The sequence below is a fragment of the Oncorhynchus mykiss genome, chromosome 7, assembly GCF_013265735.2.
Source record: "Oncorhynchus mykiss isolate Arlee chromosome 7, USDA_OmykA_1.1, whole genome shotgun sequence".
Taxonomy (NCBI): Eukaryota; Metazoa; Chordata; class Actinopteri; order Salmoniformes; family Salmonidae; genus Oncorhynchus; species Oncorhynchus mykiss.
Window position 1 is genome coordinate 36,954,802 of NC_048571.1, and position 23,896 is coordinate 36,978,697.

Consider the following 23,896-nt stretch of genomic DNA (forward strand, 5'->3'; position numbering starts at 1 on the left):
ACTCACGAACAGTTCCATTTGGCCGCCTGTATTCAAATGCGTTTGTGTTGAAATACGTAGCTATATTCGACTCGTTAAAGGACTGAAAAATCAAGAAATATAAAGAAAGATATGACAGCATGAAACTGCCAGTGACTTCATGAAACCACTGTTCAATTTCCCATTTGCAAATGGCGCATATTGTAGTATTCTAAAGCATACCACATCCATAAAAGCGATGCAATCAGACTCTGCATAAAACTACAAATTCTATCAGTATGAAAATACATTTAGCGATAACAAACTGACACGCTAACTTCCCCAAATTCTGATTGGTTAATGAGAAATCACATGGGACTTTTCAGCCAATCGATGGCCATCTACGTTGATGTACTGCACCTAGACATATCGTTTAATCTGAACGAGAATTAATATGATAACCAACAGGTTTAATTACAGGTATTAATATTACAAATCTATAACAGTGTGCACATTTTATACACATTGAAACAAACCCTCACCAATTTGTGAAGCTACAATGGTATTTCAGTTTTTTAAACTGCATCACATGATAGAGGATAACTTGATCAAGGCACAAATAGCACACATCACTGGAGGCTGCGAGTGCGATAATTTCTGGACGTCGTTCGCTCGCTACTGAATGGTCCGGATCAGTTTTTTTTTATTGCAATAATAATTGATGACACTCGCTGCACCGACCTCCTAAAGGTGAGAAACGGTTTTCTTGTAAATGTTCTAGTATTTGGAGACGCATATATGGCAAGTAAAAAAATGAAAATAAATGTATAAAGTAATTTAGAAAATAATACTTTTAAATTATGTCAGTTATGTCAGTTTTTATAAGTAATGTTGCTGTACTTTATTCTTACTTTACAGGTATATGTTATTGTAGTGTTATAAATAGATCTAAACAATCATATTAATAAACTTCTTGGTTGCTTGCATGCACTTAAATGCAGTGACAATGAAGAGGCTTACATTAGCAAATAAACTGGGGTTATGTATACTTAATGTGAAATCAGGTGAAGTATAGCCAATTATGTGCATTATGTATGATGGTGCAATATGTATGATCTTAAGCTGACCGGGTGTCTGGAGCCTGTGTAGGCTTGTGGGTGAAATCTCATCTATGGCCCTTACATAGAGGCTCAACTCAAAGTTGCTCTGTTGTTGACATGTTACGCGTATACAGCAGAAGTTGTTAGTGCTGTCAAATTTGAGTGTTCATAATTCCCCCCGCCTCTGAAACATATTACCACACTAGAATGTTAAATGTTTCACCAAGTTCTCTTCGTATTTTTCATATCCTGTAGCGTATGGTTTGCTTAGTCTCAGTCTCTAAAGTCTCTTTTAAAACAGGATATCAAGCATAGCTTCACTGTGGTGTCCTTTGAGGTTGGGAGTGTGAGCTCAGCTTTGTGGTTTTAGATGCACTGAGATGATCATCAATCTTCAGTTGTACTCTTCTATATTTCACCACTGCAGTAGAATAGCATATTGTATTATTCTTCAAATCGTCTCCTCAGTTTTTCTTAGCTCAAATGGCAAGAAATAAGGACGCAAATAATCTATAAAAGCTTTGAAGCAGTCTGAGAAGTGAGAAGCCTCTTTGTCTGTAGCCTAGTCTATTGCACATTTGCATGTTTCACTTACACTACTTTGACTACGGTACAGCCAACAAAAAAAGCATGTACAGGATCAAATTGAATGGGAACAGTTAGGCGCATTGTGTTTTCATTTCGTTTGGTAATCTGTCTCAGTAGACCTAGGATTTACTTTCTCCCTGGCTATTTTGTAGCCTGCTCATAGCTAACTGTTACTGCACAGTTACTTCACAGTTTCAGACACACACACACACACACACACACACACACACACACACACACACACACATACACACACACACACACACACACACACACACACACACACACACACACACACACACACACACACTGCTCATAGCTAACTGCACACACATACAGCCTTGAAAGATTATACTCCACCAAGTAGGGTTGCAACTTCTGCTGATTAAAAAGCTGCTTGCCTTTCCCTGTGTATAAGTGAGTGACTAGTGAGAGTTCATGGCTTTGATTGCATGATCTCCCCTCTCTGTTGGTAGCCTCTCTCGTGACAGCCTTAAAAAAATTGTTTTACCTTTATTTAACCAGATAGGCCAGTTGAGAACAAGTTCCCATTTACAACTGCGACCTGGCCAAGATAAAGCAAAGCAGTGCGACAAAAACAACAACGTAGAGTTACACATGGGATAAACAAACATACAGTCAATAACACAATAGAACAATCTGTATACAGTGTGTGCAAATGAAGTAAGGAGGTAAGGCAATAAATAGGCCAAGAGTGGCAAAGTAATTACAATTTAGCAATGTACACTGGAGTGATATATGTGCAGATGAGGATGTGCAAGTATAAATACTGGTGTGCAAAAGAGCAGAAAAACAAATATGGGGATGAGGTAGGTAGTTGGTTGGATGGGCTATTTACAGATGGGCTGTGTACAGCTGCAGCGATCGTTAAGCTGCTCTGACAGCTGACGCTTGAAGTTAGTGAACTTCTGTTTCGGTTTTGAAAATTAATGTTGTTATTTTCTGTTTAGTGTTCTGAGTTTGAATTAAAAATCACCATGAACACTTACCACGCTGCGCTTTGGTCCGATCCTTACTCCTAGAAAGGCAGGGCAGGATGGATATAGGTCTGTTATAGTTTGCGTCTAGAGTAGAGGGGGATGACCACGGCCGCTTGTCAATCTTTAGGAATCTCAGATGATACGAAAGAGAGGTTGAACAGACTAGTAATAGGGGTTGCAACAATGGCAGTGGATCATTTTAGAAAGAGAGGGTACAGATTGTCTAGCCCAGCTGATTTGTAGGGATCCAGATTTTGGGCTTGGGCCAGTTGCTGCAGGGTGTGCAGAGCTGTTGGCCCGGGGTTGGGTTAGCCAGGTAGAAAGCATGGCCAACAGTAGAGAAATGGTTATTGAAATTCTTGATTGTCGTGGATTTGTCAGTGGTGCCTGTGGGCAGCTGGGAGGAGGTACTCTTATTCTCCATGGACTTTACAGTGTCCCAAAACAGTGTGCCTCCCTCCCATCCCTGGTGGATCAATGGTCTCTTTGCTTTTCACATTAACATCAAGTAGGGGATGTGATTCTGGGTGTCGAGATTACTCTGTTGATAACATGCTGTTTTGGGTTCATTGGTGAATCTCAGCCTTTGGCCTATTGAGAAGAGATTGTGCTGGATTGAAGTAGTGTCCTATGGAGATAATTTTTGTGTGGCAGCCAGTGGTTTTCAGATTGTAATGAGTAGAGGATTATTGTTTTGGGATTGGGATATTTGGGTAATCTGGAGAATTACTATGGTCACTGTCAGTGTGCGTGTGTGTGTGTGTGCGTGCGTGTGCGTATGTCTGCATGCATATGTCTGCATGCATAGGTGTGTGCGTGTGTTTTTAAGCTCAGTGCTATCAGTGTGATTGTCTGCAGCAGTGACCTTCTCTGGGGAGAGAGAGGGAAGTAACACAGGCCACAAAAGGACAGGCCACAGAAATCCCCGAAATGTCACTCCACTGATCTTCTTTTAAAGCTCACAGCCAAAACACAATTTCTTAGTGTAGTTGTATGTTGTTCATCCCTCACATGCTGTCCAAATCCCTCACACGGACTCTTTCATCTGACAGAAGGTTAGACCCTTTTACTGGTCTTACTGCAGTCCTACAAACAGACAGACAGTGAGCGGGATGGGGAGAGAGAGAGAGGTAGAGGTAGAGTGAGATAATGTCATACAGACATCCATGTTTGAACTGTTTATACCATATACACTTTTCTAGGAACCTGTACTAAACACTATAAATGATTGTGCTTATCTGTGTAGCCACTGTGTTTGAATCTGCATTACCCAGAGAGGTTTAATGCACTGCAATGGTCCCTTGCTGTATCACACACTCTGTGAGTGATTCACTCTCTATGATGTTACTATTGCAGAAAGTGGGTCTTTGACTTTGCTGATAGCTTGTGACAGCTCTGTGCCTCACTCCCATCCCTGGTGGATCAATGGTCTCTGTGCTTTTCACCAGAAACATCAATGAATGAGCTGCAGGCTTCTGGGAGGGGCAGGGAGGCCTGTGGGAGTCAGACTGAGGCTCAGCCAATGATGTGTGTATCTATGGGCTCAGCCTCTCTAGTCTTCACCCAGGTTGCTGGAGTCATAGGAAGATTATATGTCTATGGTTGGAGTGCTGTTTGAGTTCAGAACCTTCTGGAAATGAAAGGTTGGTTCTAATTCTTCCCATTTCTTGAAAACTGCTATGTTTCTTTCACCCCTGATGATTTGAAAAGTTAGATTTAAACAAAGAAATCCATTTGAAATGCAGGAAATAACAGTATGAGTTGCAGCCGAACTGGATTTGTGCTGAGAGTTGTTCTATTGTTGCATTGAAAGATACAGATCTAATTACTAGTTTCATTTATTTTTAGAAAATATATATTTTTAAATGCTGTCCCACCTTTTGATGTCACAACCAAACATACACATTAAAAGACTGTAAAATGAATGTTCCTTAAAGACATACTCCAGAACTTTGGCAACTCCTGCTTTGGGCTGGATGTGTCAATGTGTAGATCATTGTTGCATAATTCGTGTCTTACCTTAATTAGCCATGAAATCCCTAGTTTGAAAGCAACTGTTTTTCTGGAGGCTGTGCTGATCCATTTTCCCCCACGTGGGCCTGCCGCCTAGCAATTCCAGTTCAACTAATGAGCTTTAGCCCCTCGCCATATGAATGATGGCTAGCAAAGTGCATATCATGCACCCACAGCAGAGTGAGAGAGAGCAATGACGTGGTGCACATATCTTGCTGAGATGTACATCTGTCCAAATGAAAGATAGCAAGCCATATATTAGCTATGGGGATTCTTTAATAATGTAACAGCACGGGCAGCGCCATTGAGGCTATCTCCATTTTTAAGTTGCTTGCACTATGCTCTACCAACTGAGCTACAGAGAACCACAAAAGGTGTAGAGTATTAAGATGCATAGCCAGCAGGGTGGCTCCAACCCTCCAAGATCCCAAACATTGACATTTATTTGACCAAAACATAGATGTCTTTAATGTGCTACACTGTACTGCACTATTCTGCAATGTACTGTACTCTACTTACTGAGCGTACTGTATCCGACTCTACTGTGCTGTACTTTACTGTGATCTAGTCTACTGTATTGTACTGTACTCGAGTTTACTCTATATGAGTTTCTTACAATTGAAGAAAGGGCCAATGGACTCTTGATCTAGTGGCCTTGGTCTGGAGACCACTCATGATCACATACAGTTGAAGTCGGAAGTTTACATACACTTAGGTTGGAGTCAAATCCACAAATTTCTTGTTAACAAACTACAGTTTTAGCAAGTCGGTTAGGACATCTACTTTGTGCATGACACAAGTAATTTTTCCAATTGTTTACAGACAGATTATTTCACTTATAATTCAGTGTATCACAATTCCAGTGGGTCAGAAGTTTACATACACTAAGTTGACTGTGCCTTTAAACAGCTTGGAAAATTCCAGAAAATTATGTCATGACTTTAGAAGCTTCTGATAGGCTAATTGACATCATTTGAGTCAATTGGAGGTGTACCTGTTCATGCATTTCCAGGCCTACCTTCAAACTCAGTGCCTATTTGCTTAACATCTTGGGGAAATCAAAAGAAATCAGGCCAGAACTCAGAAAAAAATGTAGACCTCCACAAGTCTGGTTCGTCCTTAGGAGCAATTTCCAAACGCCTGAAGGTACCACGTTCATCTGTAAAAACAATAGTACGGAAGGACCACGCAGCCGTCATACCGCTCAGGAAGGAGACGTGTTCTGTCTCCTGGAGATGAACATACTTTGGTGTGAAAAGTGCAAATAAATCCCAGAACAACAGCAAAGGACCTTGTGAAGATGCTGGAGGAAACAGGTATAAAAGTATCTATATCCACAGTAAAACGAGTTCAATATTGACATAACCTGAAAGGCCGCTCAGCAAGGAAGAAGCCACTGCTCCAAATCCGCCATAAAAAAGCCAGACTATGGTTTGCAACTGCACATGGGGACAAAGATCGTACTTTTTGGAGAAATGTCCTCTGGTCTGATGAAACAAAAATAGAACTGTTTGGCCATAATGATCATCGTTATGTTTGGAGGAAAAAGGGGGAGGCGTGCAAGCCGAACAACACCATCCCAACCGTGAAGCACGGGGCTGGCGGCATCATGTTGTGGTGTTGCTTTGCTGCAGGAGGGACTGGTGCACTTCACAAAATAGATGGCATCACGAGGAAGGAAAAATGATGTGTATATATTGAAGCAACATCTCAAGACATCAGTCAGGAAGTTAAAGCTTGATTGCAAAATGGATCTTTCAACTAACTGACCTGAGACAGGGAATTCTTACTCAGATTAAGTGTCTGGAATTGTGAAAAACTGAGTTTAAATGTATTTGGCAAATGTGTATGTAAACTTCCGACTACAACTGTACATTTGGTCTTTCAACTGTCTGGGTCTGGATCTTGGGACCAACGTCCTGGCAAAAAGTTTGGTCTTGGCTCCTCAATATTACCGGAGGCTTTGGTTTACTAACCATAGGCAACCCAATTGAAAGAAGATCATGCTTTTTGATAATTTGCTGATCACTCCCAACCCATAGGAATAACCACCCAGCGGACTAATTTTAAATGGTGGAAGCTCTCAATTGCAATGTCTATACTAAAATGAGTTATCTCGATCTAGAGATCTCCATTTAATCTCTATGATGGACACTTGACGCAGATAACCCTGTTATTTTTCCAAAATAATTATTTAGAGGCATAAGTAATTCAGTCAATCCAACAGGTTTCAGATTCATACAATCCACATTGAGCATTTTACAGAGAACAATACAGAGTATGCTGTATATATCTAAATTCAATGTAAAGGTTTAAAAAATATGGTTAAAAATCAAGTTTTTACTATTTTATTAATTTGGTATGCAAATACAATTTCTAAAATGATTCTGTTATAGAAGGTTAATCAAAATGATCACTACTGTGCATGGTTCTCCCTTTACTGCAACTTTTACACTATGTTTTAGTAGTGACAAATTTAGTGGGGTTGTAAGGAATTCAGGTAAATATTTTTAATATGCAATAAAACAAAGTGTGTGAGTAGTATATATGTCTACCTAACATACTGTATGCTGGAAGACATGTCTGCTGAAAGTTTGGTAAAAATAGGATACAAATGTGATTTTTTTTACCCAACCCCTAGTTTGTACCTCTTATACAGAATGACCCATATAGGGGATAGGATGCCATTTGGAACAAAACCTTACTATAATGCTAAGCTGCATGTCCCTAATGGTCCTAAAAAGAGAAGCCTGAACCTGATATGGCCTTCGCCCTGCTGGCAAATTTTAGTAAGCATTAGTTAGGATTTTAAATTATATCACATTGCATAAACCAACGTAAGAATGCAGTATTGGCTTAGTAATAATATTAATCTGTTTTAAACACAAGTTTCACTATGAATTCCAATATACATACTGTACATGCCATTTTAAACTCAATCAAGCTATTTCTGAATAGCTTGGTGAGGTTTTGGATAATATTGCCTGAAAGTTACATGCTATAATACTCGCAAAGGCATTTACTAAATCAGACAGGTCATTTAGTCCTTATTGAGTAACAGCCACAGGTTGTGAATGGTTGCTACATAGATTTGCCATAATGCTGAGTGCTACTTGTTAACGCATGCACGCACCCACAAAATGTATTAAGTAGATCACTCTCTCTCTCTCTCTCTCTCTCTCTCTCTCTCTCTGAATTGTATTATTTCTGAGCATCCAGCAGGCTTTTTTTCTGCCCTCCTTCGTTTCATAAACAAAACAATAACAAATGTGCTGGGGCGAACAGTGGCGCTGTTTCCCCTAATGCGGATTCCAGCTTTAACCAAGCTGCAGGCCACAAGGTTAAATCTAGGCTTGGTTTTCTGTATCGTAATCACTCCTCCTTCACCCCATCTGCCAAACGAACCTTGATTCAGATGACCATCCTACCCAACACTTTTATTCCCCGCCCCCCTGCCCCACAGGATGCTTTTTGCCACTTGCCAGGCATCATTGTAAATAAGAATTTGTTCTTATCTTAATTGCCTGGTAAAGTAAATGAAATTACAATAATCATGCTCCTCTTCCTGCACCTCAATCTTTCTCTAATCCTGACAGGCTAGTCTCCGACAGGGACCCATATTGACCCGAAATGGAATCCTATGCCCTGTTCAAAAATAGTACACTATTTAGGGATTAAAGTGGCATTTTGGACGCATCACCTCCAGAGAGTGTTTCAGTGATTCAGTGTCTCTCTCTCTGGTCTGCTCATCAATGATTCACACAGCAGTGAGAGCTGAGAGGATGAGAAGCTGTTTTGGCCCGGGATGTAACAGCCCCATGCAGGGATATACCAGCTCAGTCAGTTAGGACAATCTTCACAGTTTATCTTCCAATAGGAGTGGTATTGCAGGGTTGAAGGGAGGGCCACTGTTGTTCATTTTAAGTTATGTTATATTATATTTCATAAATATTTATATCAATCATGGTAATCAGATGTTCATCCAATGTGATATGCAGGAAACAAACACGTGTTCGGTCAGTAAACAGTACGGTCCAAGCCGGAACCCTGATGTTGTGTGTCAGTCACGCTTGTCTTCAAATAGTAGTGAGTGGTCTGAGATATGGAATTCTGTTTCTATGGGTATGAGTTATATGTCCTTGGGTATCATGCCTGACCCATAGACCCACAGAGACACAATGCATTCTCTTACTCTATTTTTATTTTCTAGCCTTTCAGGGGAGTCAGGAAGAAGCGGAATGGAGAAAATTGGAAATGTCACACTTTCCACAAACTACGGGGTATAGTCCTAATTGCTAGTCTGTCTCTCTAGCTGCTGTTGATGTGCCAGGTATCATGGATTAGCCTAGATTAAATTGTCCTTGTTTTTGTTAATCCACACTAAATTTAAACACAAATATTAAGTTGATAATTGTCAAAGGATCAAAAGTTGTCCCTCCCTGCCACCCAATGACTCTAATGGGGTTTCCCTTTCTATTTCTATGCTCATAGTACAACCAGCACATCACGCAAATCTAATGTGATTTCCAAGTAGTGGCAGTGACAAATAACACTTCTTTCCCAAGTGTTCATTGTTGCGTGGTTTTTGTTCTAGTTGGAGTTGGAGTTAGACTTGAGGAGTTTTAAGGCCTAGCTCTGTTGATTTGGCAGTTGGCTCTGTTGACCATTCAGACAGCTCTGAGCTATAAGCACGGAACAATAATCAATGGCTGGATGATCAGTGAGGCGAATGGCCTAGGCTGTTTGCGACATGTGACAGGGGCCAAACACACACACACACTCAGGAAGGCATGCACGGAGGCAGAGGCCCACCCACATATACTCTTCTGGCAAATTGGTCCTGAATGGGAGGGTAGCATTAGTTACTAGGGTTCACTGAGCTCATCCAAGATCCGTCAACTGGGATTAGGAGTGTGTGTGTGTGTGTGTGTGTGTGTGTGTGTGTGTGTGTGTGTGTGTGTGTGTGTGTGTGTGTGTGTGTGTGTGTGTGTGTGTGTGTGTATGCCTTCATGCATGCATTTGTGTGTGCCTTAGTGTGTGTGTCAGTTGGCAGTGCCACTAGCCTCGTTAACTCTCTATTGGGTAGTCCCCTAATCCTCCCTAAAGCAGAGCAGATGATAAGACTCGCTGCTGGGCTAACGTATGACTGACTAGTCCAATGTGTCTTCATTGTTTTGGAAGTTTGACTGTTGACTGGCCAGCTGGGATGTTAGTACTGTGGCAGATTGCATCATAAACCCCCCACCCCCTCCATCTTTACTGCTGACCAGCTAACCTCAAGACTGACCACAACACAGACATGGTGATTAGATTTACGTCTCTCTCATATACATGAATTTGTGCAGGCATGCATTCACAATATAATACACACACAAGAGTGCATGCAGTCTACAGTGTAACTGGATGTTGATGTCTGTCTGAGCTGGACTATGTTATTTCTCTCTCTATCTTTATCTGTTTCTCTATTTTTCTCATTCTCTCTCTCTCGCTCTCATTCCCTCTCTCTCTCCTTTTCTCTGAACCCCCCACCTCTCTCTCTCTCTCTCTCTCTCTCTCTCTCTCTCTCCACTGTTGTTGTTGTTGTTGTTGCCAGGCCTGAGGCATGTGGGGCCCTCTCTAACTGGCACAGCCTGGCATGGGGGTTAGCTAACTGTCAGCTTCACCCACCCCAGTTCTGAGGGTCCGTCTGCCAGCATATGTGTCTCTCTCCCTCTCACTGTCTGTCTGTTTGGGTGTGGGGCTTTAGTCTCAGTTCTCAGAACCCAGAACCAAATCTCTTGTGGGTTGGCCAACTATATTTATATAAATAGTATGTCACAAGATAGCAGTCTCAACCTGGCTCTCTCTCTCCATGCTCGTATTATTGGCCAACCTGTCTTTCTCTTCATGTTGGCCAACATGGTCATAACAGGGTTAGCAATCTAATTTGTTTCCTAATTTGACTCATTCTGGTATTGAGTGGAACAGACATAGCGATGGCCACCAGTGTCAAAAGCTGCAGAGGAAAAAGAGGAGAAATATGACCCCGCCATACACTTTGGATGTTGATGCTCTGAAAGTGGTTTCCTGTTTTTGTGCTTGCCCTGCTTCTGTTCTGCTTTGTATCTAACACGTATGTATGTATGTATGTATATGTATGCATGTTTATGTATATGTGTGTATACAAATTAATATATCTATTTACCCCCAAAATATATGGGGGATTGGAAATGATGCAGACAAATACATTGATGGAAGTGACAATCTATCCGCAATATTAAATCTGATCCACCCCCCCAAAAAATAAGAAAAGATTTAAGAAAATATAAAAAAAGACTTGTTGTTTCAAAATCTCCAGCTAGAGCTTCTGATAGAAGTCTAGACATAGTCAATGGATGGATGGATGGATGGATAGACGGATAGATAGAATGCTAGGATCCAGTCTCGGAACACATATGTGAGGGAATTGGGAATCCCATCAGCTTTGATGCTTTACCTGCTGTGTTTACTCTTGTCAGCTGGCGCACACTAAAACAGTATACAAACGCACACACAAATGTAAGTAAGCAAACACACACACACACACACACACACACACACACACACACACACACACACACACACACACACACACACACACACACACACACACACACACACACACACACACACACACACACACACACACACACACGTACGCAAGCAATCACGCACACACACAAACATACGCAAGCATACACAAACACACAGGCCTCACATAGTGCTTTTTTAAATTAAAGTGCTGCTGTGCTGTGGATTATGAGAGATAGAGATCTTTTTGAAACCTTTTTGAGTGCAATATTTACTGTGCGAGAGGGAGAGAGAAGATAGAGAGGAGGGAGAGAGGGAGGGTGAGAGAGAGAAAAGGCCTCAGCCTCTCTGCCGGTCTGGAACTACTGCTGTGGGCTGCTCTCAGGATCTCAGTCTCAAATGGGTGTTCTGTTATGTAAGTGGGTCTGGTAAGGGCAGAGTTGTAAATGTGTGTATGTGTTGTTATGGTTGGTCGGTGGACAGTTTTAGTTGTCTGATGATGCCATGGATAAAAAGGATTTAGATACTGGTTGGTTGATCAGCACACTCTGTTTTTTTTCTCTCTCTCTAATTGCATGAGCTCCGTTAAACAAATGAAGGATTGCAAATCAATTGCAATGCCCTCTTTTTAGAATACAATTGCTTTGTAACATAATTACTACTTGCTGTTTATATTATGCGATGAAATGGTGTGGATCCGTAACGTTTGTTTGCCAGTTAGTACACAGCTTTGTTGTGTATTAAGGCCTTGTATAGGGGTGGCAGGTATCCTAGCGGTTAAAAGCATTGGGCCAATAACCGAACGATCGCTGGTTTGAATCCCAGAGCAGACTAGGTGAAAAATCTGTCGATATGCCTTTGAGCAACACACTTAACCCTAATTACTCATGTAAGTCGCTCTGGAGAAGAGCGTCTGCTAAATGACTAACATTTACATGTATAGAGATCTAAGTTTAATATTGGGGTCTGAGATTATGATATTAAATGGTGTGGATATGTGATGCTTGCCATATTTTGTCCATATTTACATTTAACCCAGTTCTGTTCTGTTTGTGTTTCAGAGCATGGAGCTGGCCTGGCAACAGTCATCGCCGTTACCCCGTGCCAGTGTCACCTGTGACCTCACCCTCGCCACCCTTCCCCTTGTCCCCAACACCCCCCACTGAGCCCCAGTCCATCCATCCACCATGCTGTCAGGCAGCTGGCGCCGTTCCCCAATAGCCTCACCCGCCAAGCCCTCAGCCTCCACCAGAGGGAGTATTACCAGTGTGAGCAGTGTGTCCAGCAGGGGGAGCCGTGCCAGTGTGAGCAGCAGTGTTAGCAGTGTGAGTGTGCCTACTGTGTGTGGCGTCCCCAGTGGCACGGTGGTGTTGGAGGCTCAGTATGACTACCAGTACCGCGGGGCAGATGGACGACAGGTCTGCATCCGAGAAGGGGAGCGGTTTATTCTGCTCAGGAAGACGAACACTGACTGGTGGCAGGTAAGGATGTTCTGTGTGGCTCGTTTGGTACGAGCGTGGTGCTAGGAATCCAGCTGGGATTGCATATTATAAAATGTATTGGGAAAATCCTTACTTCCACTTAAGTCAAATTTAAACTTAGTCATGTATGGATATCAATGGAAGCTACGTGAAAATTTGACTGAAATGAACGTTAGGATTTGCCCCTAAATCGTTCTAGATAAGAGCATCTGCTAAATGGCATATATACTGAACAAAAATATAAACACAACATGTAAAGTGTTGGTCCCATGTTTCATGAGCTGCAATAAAAGATCCCAGAAATGTTCCATACGCACAAGAAGCTTGTGCACAAATTTTGTGCACAAATTTGTTTGCATCTCTGTCAGTGAGCATTTCTCCTTTGCCAAGATAACCCATACACCTGACAGGTGTGGCATATCAAGAAGCAGATTAAACAGCATGATCTTTACACAGGTGCACCTTGTGCTGCAAACAATAAAAGGCCACTCTAAAATGTGCAGTTTTGTCACACAACACAATACCACAGATGCCTCTAGTTTTGAATGTGCTTGCAATTGCTGACTGAAGGAATGTCCACCAGAGCTGTTGCCAGAGAATATATGTTAATTTCTCTACCATAAGCCACCTCCAATGTAATTTTATAGAATTTGGCAATACACCAACCGGCCTCACAACTGCAGACCATGTATAACCACGCCAGCCCAGGACCTCCACATCCGTCTTCTTCACCTGTGGGATCGTCTGAGACCAGCCACCCGGATAGCTGATGAAACTGTGGGTTTGCACAACCAAAGAATTTCTGCACAAACTGTCAGAAACTATCTCAGGGAAGCTCATCTGCAAGCTCGTTGTCCTCACCGGGGTCTTGACCTGACTGCAGTTCGACGTCGTAACCAACTTCAATGGACTAATGCTCACCTTCGATGGCCACTGGCACGCTGGAGAAGTGTGCTCTTCATGGATGAATCCCGGTTTCAACTGAACTGGGCAGATGGCGTCATATGGGCAAGCGGTTTGCTGATGTCAACGTTGTAAACAGAGTGCCCCATGGTGGAGGTGGGGTTATGGTATGGGCAGGCATAAATCAAATCAAATCAAAGTTTATTTGTCACGTGCGCCGAATACAACAGGTGTAGTAGACCTTACAGTGAAATGCTTACTTACAGGCTCTAACCAATAGTGCAAAAAAGGTATTGGGTGAACAATAGGTAAGTAAAGAAATCAAAGAGAGAGGCTATATACAGTAGCTAGGCCATAAAAGTAGCGAGGCTACATACAGACACCGGTTAGTCAGGCTGATTGAGGTAGTATGTACATGTAGATATGGTTAGAGTGACTATGCATATATAATGAACAGAGTAGCAGTAGCGTGAAAGAGGGGTTGGGGGGATTACGGACAACGAACACAATTACATTTTATCGATGGCAATTTGAATGCACAGAGATATCGTGACGAGATCCTGAGGCCCATTGTTGTGCCATTCATCCGCCGCCATCACCTCATATTTCAGAATGATAATGCATGGCCCCATGTCACAAGGATCCGTACACAATTTTACGAAGCTGAAAATTTCTCAGTTCTTCCATGGCCTGCATACACACCAGACATGTCACCCATTGAGCACGTTTGGGATGCTCTGGATCTATGTGTACGACAGCGTGTTCCAGTTCCCGCCAATATCCAGTAACTTCACACAGTCATTGAAAAGGAGCGGGACAACACTCCACAGGCCACAATCAACAGCCTGATCAACACTATGCGAAGGAGATGTGTCACCCTGCTTGAGGAAAATGGCGGTCATACCAGATACTGACTGGTTTTCTGATCCACGCCACTACTATTTTAAAGGTGTCTGTGACTAATAGATGTCACCCGGATAGCTGATGAAAGGATTTGACTGATTTCCTTATATGAACTGTAACTCAGTAAAATCTTTGAAATTGTTGCGTTTTGCGTATATATTTTTGTTCAGTGTATATATTTTTATTACCAGGTTCGGAGGATTGGGGCAGCCAGTAAAGCCAAACCCCTGTATGTCCCGGCTACGTATGTGGTGGAGGTGCCCATCACTCCTCTGTCATCAGTACGACAACATGTCAACAACAATATGTCAAACCACGGCAACATGAGACTCCTGACCCGGTCATCTCTCTCTCCCTGCTCTAACTACCAGTACTCAGGTACGGGGGTGTGGGGTGAGTACGGGGAGGGGGTGGAATGGGGTGGGGTTGTGTGTTTTCTGTGTCATACGGTCAATTAATCTCCATGGGCCCTTAGCTAATACAAACATGTAATAAACACACACATCGATCTTATTTCGTTCACTCTTCTCCCTTCTCCTCTCCTCTCCTTCCACAACAGTGCCCAAAACCTTCTGTCGTTCCATGGAGGACATCAACTCTCACAGTGCCTTCAGAGGAGTCAACTGTCACAGCCCTACCCCAGGTCTGGGAGGAGGAGGGGGCCACTTCCCAACCATGCCCCTCGCTGCGCTCCCCTCCAACACTGCTACCTATTCCACCGGACAACTCATGGTCCCTGGGGGCCCCAAGACCCCCATGGGCCACTCGGCCCCCATCCCCCGAAGTAAGATTTTTCTTGATAATTAAAGTACATACAGTACAAGTCTGGCTTTGACTTCATGGTCTTAATGCTTCAATTGTTGTGGCCTTTTATGGGTGGTGCTATCGCCTTTTCTTTTTTGGACTACATAGAAGGCTGCTCCAGCCGGAGACAACAACACATACATTGCATTCGGAAAGTATTCATACCCCTTGACTTTTTCCACATTTTGTTATGTTACAGCTTTATTCTAAAATGGTTCAATTGTTTTCCCCCTCATCAATCTATACACAATAACCCATAATGACAAAGCAAAAACAGATTTTTCAGATTTCCACAACGTGATATGTCACGAGAATCGGATGGGAGCACAGGGCTTCCTTCAGGTGCCTGAATGCCGCTTCAGCCTCATCCGGACACTTCACTGTTTTTGGGAGGCGGGCCCTGGTCAGATCGGTAAGGGGGGAAGCTATACCGCTCAGTGTTTCCCTCAAAATCGAGGAGGGGGAGCATGGGCTCCTCCTCAGGTTATTCACCAGGTAAGGTTGGTTCCGGCGCCCCGTTGGACCCCAACTCCGGGTCGGTAGGCAAACGCTTACTTCCGGGCTGCGCAGACGCCGGTCCATCCCCGCTCTCGTCCGTCTGGCAGCTTCTTTGCGGCGTTACGATGGTGGCCTACCCGGTCGAATACCGCTTGGTGTCGACGTGGACACAGGAGATGGACATCACAGTCGGTCGGAAGGGCCAGCAGGCGGGCTTGTACGAGCGTTACCACACTCCCGTAATTCATCAGAGTGGGTGTGGGTGTCGTGACCATCGACTTTCACCAGCCCAGCTTGTCTCCGGGGTCCGCTGTTGGCATCGACTCCTCTTGACCTGGGCAATTCCATGTGAGGTGACCCCACGGTGGTGGGGTTGTCCTCCTGTCCCCTCCGACGGGTCTTCCCCTGGTGGCTTGTCCACGGTACACCACAATATTCGGACCCTTTACTTCGTACTTTGTTGAAGCACCTTTGGCAGCGATTACAGCCTTGAGTCTTGTTGGGTATGATGCTGCAAGCTTGGCATACCTATAATTGGGACGTTTCTCCTATTATTTTCTGCAGATCCTCTCAAGCTCTGTCAGGTTGGATGGGGAGTGTCACTGCACAGCTATTTTCAGGTCTCTCTAGAGATCGGGTTCAAGTCCGGGCTCTGGCTGGGCTACTCAAGAAAATTCAGAGACTTCTCCCGAAGCCAACCCTGCGTTGTCTTGGCTTTGTGCTTGGGCTCGCTGTCCTGTTGGAAGGTGAATCTTGGATCTCTACTTTGCTCCGTTCATCTTTCCCTCGATCCTGACTAAACACCCAGTCACTGCAGCTAACAAACATCCCCACAGCATGATGCTTGGCATTCAGGCCAAAAAGTTCCATCTTAATTTCATCAGACTAGAGAAATGTGTTTCTCATGGTCTGAGAGTCTTTAGGTGCCTTTTGGCAAACTCCAAGTGGGCTGTCTTAGGTATTTTACTGAGGAGTGGCTTTCATTTGGCCACTCTACCATAAAGGCCTGAATGGTGGAGTGCTGCAGAGATCGTTGTCCTTCTGGAATCTGTGCCTCGAAAGCAATCCTGTCTTGGAGCTCTACGGACAATTCCTTCGACCTCATGGCTTATTTTTTGCTCTGACATGCTCTGTCAACTGTGAGACAGGTGTGTGCCTTTCCAATCACGTCCAATAAATTGAATTTACCGCAGATGGACTCCAATCAAGTTTTAGAAACATCTCAAGGATTATCAATGGAAACAGGATCCACCTGAGCTAAATTTCGAGTCTCATAGAAAAGCGTCTTAAAACCTATGTAAATAAGGTATTTCTGTTTTTTATTTTTAATACATTTTCAAAAATGTCTAAAAACCTGTTTTTGCTTTCATTATGGGGTATTGTATGTAGATTGATAAAGAAAGAAGTTAATTGAATACATTTTAGAATAAGGCTGTAACGTAACAAAATGATAGAGCCAAGGGGTTTGAATTCTTTCCGAATGCACCATGCATGACATTAAAATGATTAAGGATAATACATAGAGCCTGATTACCCTTTTCCCACTTTGGTCCTTTAGGTAAGAGCTCCAGCAACTTGCCGAACCCTTATGAGGAGATCGAGGTGAGGGAAATGGGGCTCGAGATGGGGCTCAGTGGATGGAGCACGCCCATCGGTGGTGCTGCCAAGTCCCTCAGCCAGTGGGAAATGGCAGAGGCCGCCCGCAGACACAGCCATCTGCAGGTAAGACTGGGCCAAGTGGGCCAAGATACAGACACACACACAGACACATACAGAGAGAGGAAACACGCAGACAAGAGGCATAGGTTTGAGCTATGCTACTTCAGATAGCCTTGGCCAACACACCAAGACACACAGACAGGTACTGTATGCTACTCCAGAAAGACACACGGACTGAGAGACTAGAGCTATGCTACTTCAGATACATATGTACATCATTTGGGAAGTGAAGTTATAACTAGTCTCATACCATACACCTATGTGCTGTTGCCAACTCTTCTATCATTGTCATTCCGTGTATGGCTTAATGATGAGGCTATATAATAACAGCTATCCCTAATCTAGTCTCTCGTGATAGACTAATTATACCATTGCATCGAGTAGCTGGCTATCGCACAAGTGAGATTAGGTTCTGGGTGCCGACCGAGATAATCCTTCAACAGGTACTGATGATGGTTGTGGTAAAACAAACATGTTGATTTGTGATAACAAATAAACCATTTAGCTTTTTGTTAGAGCCAACATCCATTCATATTAAAACAAGAATCAGCCACTGCCAAGTTAGAGTCCAGGCGGGATGGTTTTTGGATGGCGTTCAAAAAGCCACTCCGTGAGTGAACATGAATGTTGTGATTTTATGAGAGTTGACATCTAGCCCTGTATTTTTCTTGTCTCTGGATGGGCCATCTCTCTTTCTTTCCTCTCTTACTTATTATCCTCCGATTCATCTCTGCGCCTCCTTCCTCCCTCTCTCTTCTCTCCCCCTCTCTCTCTCTCCCAATGGCTTTTCTTCTCTCTCTCTCTCTCTCTCTCTCTCTCTCTCTCTCTCTCTCTCTCTCTCTCTCTTTCTCTCTCTCTCCCAAGGGCTTTTCTTCACTATCTCTCTCTCTCTCTCGTCTCTAAGCTCAGTAAGCAGGATTAGAGCAACATCCATGTCACATGCTCCTATTTTCCCTCAAAACACACACACACACATGGGAATGTTAATGTTGTCTTAATATAAGCCACAATAAAAGTCCTGCCATCTCCCAGAATGGCCCAGAAGAGGCTGAAAGCTTTTTGCAATAGCTGTCTACTTGCTCTGTGGCTCCACAATAATGTAAATCTGCCATGGTTCAAATGAGCCCTCCTGCCCCTAAGTGAACACCTGCTACTGGCCATGCATGCCATACTTTACATGCACGAACACACACACACACACACACCCTTACAGAGGTACAAATGTACAAATGACCTTGACTAACCTGTACATTGACTCGGTACCGGTACCCCCTGTATATACAGTTGAAGTTGGAAGTTTACATACACTTAGGTTGGAGTCATCAAAACTAGTTTTTCAACAACTCCACAAATTTCTTGTTAACAAACTATAGTTTTGGCAAGTCGGTTAGGACATCTACTTTGTGCATGACACAAGTAATTTTCCAGACAGTTGTTTACAGACAGATTATTTCACTTATAATTCAGTGTATCACAATTCCAGTGGGTCAGAAGTTTCCATACACTAAGTTGACTGTGCCTTTAAACAGCTTGGAAAATTCCAGAAAATGATGTCATGGCTTTAGAAGCTTCTGATAGGCTAATTGACATCATTTTAGTCATTTGGAGGTGCACCTGTGGATGTATTTCAAGGGCTACATTCAAACTCAGTGCCTCTTTGCTTGACATCATGGGAAAATCAAAAGAAATCAGCCAAGAAATCAGCCAAGACCTGGTCCATCCTTGGGAGCAATTTCCAAACGCCTGAAGGTACCACATTCATCTGTACAAACAATAGCACACAAGTATAAACACCATCTGACCACTCAGCCATCATACTACTCAAGAAGGAGACGCGTTCTGTCTCCTAGAGATGAACATACTTTGGTGCAAAAAGTGCAAATCAATCTCAGAACAACAGCAAAGGACCTTGTGAAGATGCTGGAGGAAACGGATACAAAAGTATCTATATCCACAGTCCACAGACATAACCTGAAAGGCCGCTCAGCAAGGAAGAAGCCACTGCTCCAAACCCACGATAAAAAGCCAGACTACGGTTTGTATTTTTGGAGAAATGTCCTCTGGTCTGATGAAACAGAAATAGAACAGTTTGGCCATAATGATCATCGTTATGTTTGGAGGAAAAAGGGAGAGGCTTGCAAGCCGAAGAACCCCATCCCAACCGTGAAGCACTGGGGTGGTAGCATCATGTTGTGGGGGAGCTTTGCTGCAGGAGGGACTGGTGCACTTCACAAAATAGATGGCATCATGAGGGAGGAAAATTATGTGAATGTATTGAAGCAACAGCTCAAGACATCAGTCAGAAAGTTAAAGCTTGGTCGCAAATGGGTCTTCCAAATGGCCCCAATGACCCCATACATACTTCCAAAGTTGTGGCAAAATGGCTTAAGGACAACAAAGTAAAGGTATTGGAGTGGCCATCACAAAGCCCTGACCTCAATCCCATAGAAACGTTGTGGTCAAGGAGGCCTACAAACCTGACTCAGTTACACCAGCTCTGTCAGGAGGAATGGGCCAAAATTCACCCAATTTATTGTGGGAAGCTTGTGGAAGGCTACCCAAAACATTTGACCCAAGTTAAACAATTTAAAGGCAATGCTACCAAATACTAATTGAGTGTATGTAAACGTCTGACCCACTGGGAATGTGATGAAAGAAATAAACGCTGAAATAAATAATTCTCTCTACTATTATTATGACATTTCACAGTCTTAAAATAAAGTGGTGCTCCTAACTGACCTAAGACACAGAATTTATACTAGGATGAAATGTCAGGAATTGTGAAAAACTGAGTTTAAATGTATTTGGCTAAGGTGTATGTAAACTTCCAACTTCAACTCTAGCCTCGTTTTTGTTATTTTATTGTTTTACTTATTTGTTTTTACTTTAGTTTATTTGGTAAATATTTTCTTAACTCTTTCTTGAACTACATTGTTGGTTAAGCAATTCACGGCAATACAACACCTGTTGTATTCAGCGCATGTGGCAAATAATGTTTGATTTGATAAACAGGTCAGGCCTATTGTGAGGGATTAAGTCGGAGTAGGGTTGCAAAAGCTACCATTAATTTACTAAAGTTACCTATAGTAATTTGTGGCATTCTATGGTAACTTTGGTCATTTATACTTGAATAATAAAAAATAAAAAGTTGTTTTACTTTTTATATCTGTGTCCATTTTTCCATGGGTTTCTAGTGGATAGATCATTTGGTTAAAGAAAAAATATCCCTATTATCAGGTTTGAAGGTAAGACCCAGATGCAGACTGTGTCGGAGTAACAATGTTTATTACAGCACCAGGGCTGTGGGGGCCAGGACAGCAAGGCTCATGGTCAGGCAGACGGGCTCGGAGTCAGGACAGGCAAGGGTCAAAACCTGGAGGGTGAGAAAAAGAGAGACTGGAGAAAAGCAGGAGCCGAGACAAAACTCGCTGGTTGACTTGACCAAAAAGACTAACTGGCAACAGGGGTTAATGGGGAAGATGGACGACACCTTGAGGGGGGTGGAGACAATCACAAAGACAGTTGAAACAGGTGAAACAGATCAGGGTGTGACAGTACCCCCCCTAAGGGCGCCACCTGGCATCCTACCTGGGCACATACCTGGTTGACTGGGGTGTCAGCGTGGAAAATCCGTGATGAGGCCTGGATCCAGGATGTCCCTGGCGGGGACCCAGCACCTCTCCTCCGGGTTATACCTCTCCTCTGGGCCTTAACCCTCCCAGTCAACCAGATACTGGAACCCCCTGCCCCGAGGTCGAACATTCCGGAGACGCCTCACCGTTGGCTGTCGATGGGACGGGGGAGAGGGGTGGGCCTGGAAACAGGAGACAAAGGGCTGTGAGACATGGGTTTAACTCTGGACACATGAAAGGTGGGATGTATACCAAGGGTACGGGGCAACAGAAGACAGCAGAGGGGCTAATAATTTTGCAGATGGGAAATATACGGATAAACCGGGGGTAGAGTTTGCGGGATTCCACCCAGAGGGGCAGATCCCGGGTGGATAGCCATACCTTCTGCCCGAGACGATACCAGGGAGCCGGGTCCGATGGCGGTCTGCTTGTCATCGATGCCTGGAGGCGGTCTTGAGGAGGGCCGACGTCAGAGTCCATGGTGTGCCAGTCTGGAAGAGTGGGTCCACTCCAGGACCGTGGAGCGTACCGCGTCAGGCACAAACATCCGGTTCTCTGGACCCCCCCGGGGTGCAGCTGGGAACGCTGTGCCTCCCAGACCTGTTTCCCTATACCCCATCTGAGTGCCATCGCCAGGCATGAGGTGGGAAGGATGGTTTCGGGCTCCGAGGTAATACAACTAGCAATAGCCCAGCTTTACCTAGTTGCAGAGGCTCGGGAAGCGGTGACTCAGCCGTTTTTGCGACTCTCGGGAAAGGTCTGGAAGCCTCGGGTTCTCTCGGCAACGGGATTGTCGGGGACTTCCGGGATAACTCTGAGGCAAGGTGGGATCCCTGGACATGTGAGGAAGTCAAATTTCCTCTCCCTCCTTCGTTCCTGTAGTTGCCCATCGATTTGGATGGTCAAAGCGATGAGGGAATCGAGATCCATAGGTAACTCCCAAGCAGAAATCTCGTCCTTGACCTCCTCCGAGACGCCGTGCAGGAACATATCGAACAGTGCTTCCTTGTTCCAAGCACTCTCCACTGCCAATGTACGGAAATCCATCGCATAGTCGGCCACACTGCAGGAGTCCTGCCAAAGCTGGATTGGCTTCCGGGCAGCTTCTCTCCCAAAGAACGGGGCGTAAAAACCTTCTTCACCTCTCCCACGAACACCTCCAGACTAACGCATATGGTCGGCTGTTGTTCCCATACAGCAGTAGCCCAGGCGAGAGCCCTCCCGTATATCAGTGTCATGAGAGCTATTTTTGGAGCTCGAAAAAGAGGGCACACTGAGCTAGAAATGCCCGACAGGTGCTAAACTCTCAATTGAAGCGTTCCGGGTTGGGTTAACGGGGCTCCCGAGAAGGCGGAGTGGGCGATGAGACGGAGCTGCTATCAGCTGGGTTACTGAGGGGCTGTGGGGTTAGCACCGTGGTAGATTGCCTCCCAGACAACCCACGGAACTGCTCCAGCAAACTGCCCAATGCCCGGTCATGTCATTCAGCCAACGTTTGGTCCCCCTCCATAATGCCACGAAGCAGTTCCTTGTGCCTCCCGATGGTGGCTCCTTGGGAGGATATGGCATCGCGCAGCTGGCCCGGGTCTGCTGGGTCAGTCATGGCCAATTCGTGCTTTCAGGTTTGATTTTGAAGGTAAGACCCAGATGCAGACTGTGTCGGAGTAACAATGTTCATTACAGCAACAGGGGATGCAAACGACAGGTCAAGGCAGGCAGGGGTCGATAACCAGAGTAGTGGGGGAAAGGTACAGGATGGCAGGCAGGCTCAGGGTCAGGGGCAGGCATCAAAACATTTACAACAAAGACATATTGACATAGTCAAATAAATAAAAGTGTGTAAAGGATATTTCATGCTAAAACCCATCATTGTATGCAAGTTGATGGTTTATATTTAGGAAAATGTTTTATAGCTTTGTCATTTCTTTTCTCGATTAAAAAAAAGCTTATTTGATTATTTTAAATATTTTACATGTGATAAGGGATAAGACACCTGTGATAATCTGAAGCACACCAAAAGGCCACTAGAAAAACCTGAAAGTTACCAGTATACTGGTAAACTTAGAAAGATTCCAGTAATATACCCATCCTCTGCAATCCTAGGTTGGAGTCAGATTTAGGTGTTTCCTGTCAATTGAAGGTAAAACAGCAGTGACACACGTCATTGCCATGAAACCACAGTCATTTCCTTTACCCCCAGTGCACGACAGATTAAGAAACAGGAAACACACGCACACACACAAAAGGATTGTTGCGCAAACATGCATTTAAACATGCACAGTGAACAATAACATTGTACTTGGAAAAAATCAGGTTGCTGCTCATTTTGTACAAGCTGGACATCCTATTAGCTCTGAGATAGTGCCTTGCGAAAGTATTCGGCCCCCTTGAACTTTGCGACCTTTTGCCACATTTCAGGCTTCAAACATAAAGATATAAAACTGTATTTTTTTGTGAAGAATCAACAACAAGTGGGACACAATCATGGAGTGGAACGACATTTATTGGATATTTCAAACTTTTTTAATAAATCAAAAACTGAAAAATTGGGCGTGCAAAATTATTCAGCCCCTTTACTTTCAGTGCAGCAAACTCTCTCCAGAAGTTCAGTGAGGATCTCTGAATGATCCAATGTTGACCTAAATGACTAATGATGATAAATACAATCCACCTGTGTGTAATCAAGTCTCCGTATAAATGCACCTGCACTGTGATAGTCTCAGAGGTCTGTTAAAAGCGCAGAGAGC

At 43.8% G+C, this 23,896-nt stretch overlaps 1 protein-coding gene across 3 annotated transcripts in view; it reads left to right on the top strand.

Annotated features, from left to right (window-relative positions):
* Nucleotides 1-374: 374 nt before the first annotated feature.
* Nucleotides 375-23,896, top strand: part of arhgap9 (Rho GTPase activating protein 9) — a 58,879-nt gene continuing 35,357 nt past the window's right edge. For 2 of the 3 annotated variants that reach the window (XM_036983183.1, XM_036983186.1), the window contains exons 1-5: nt 375-708; nt 12,271-12,690; nt 14,688-14,889; nt 15,056-15,280; nt 17,357-17,520. In XM_036983183.1, the coding sequence (XP_036839078.1) occupies nt 12,397-12,690; nt 14,688-14,889; nt 15,056-15,280; nt 17,357-17,520 (885 nt within the window). In that variant the 5' untranslated portion in view covers nt 375-708; nt 12,271-12,396. The remainder of the gene's footprint in view (nt 709-12,270; nt 12,691-14,687; nt 14,890-15,055; nt 15,281-17,356; nt 17,521-23,896) is intronic. The other variant, XM_036983184.1, reaches the window with a different exon arrangement.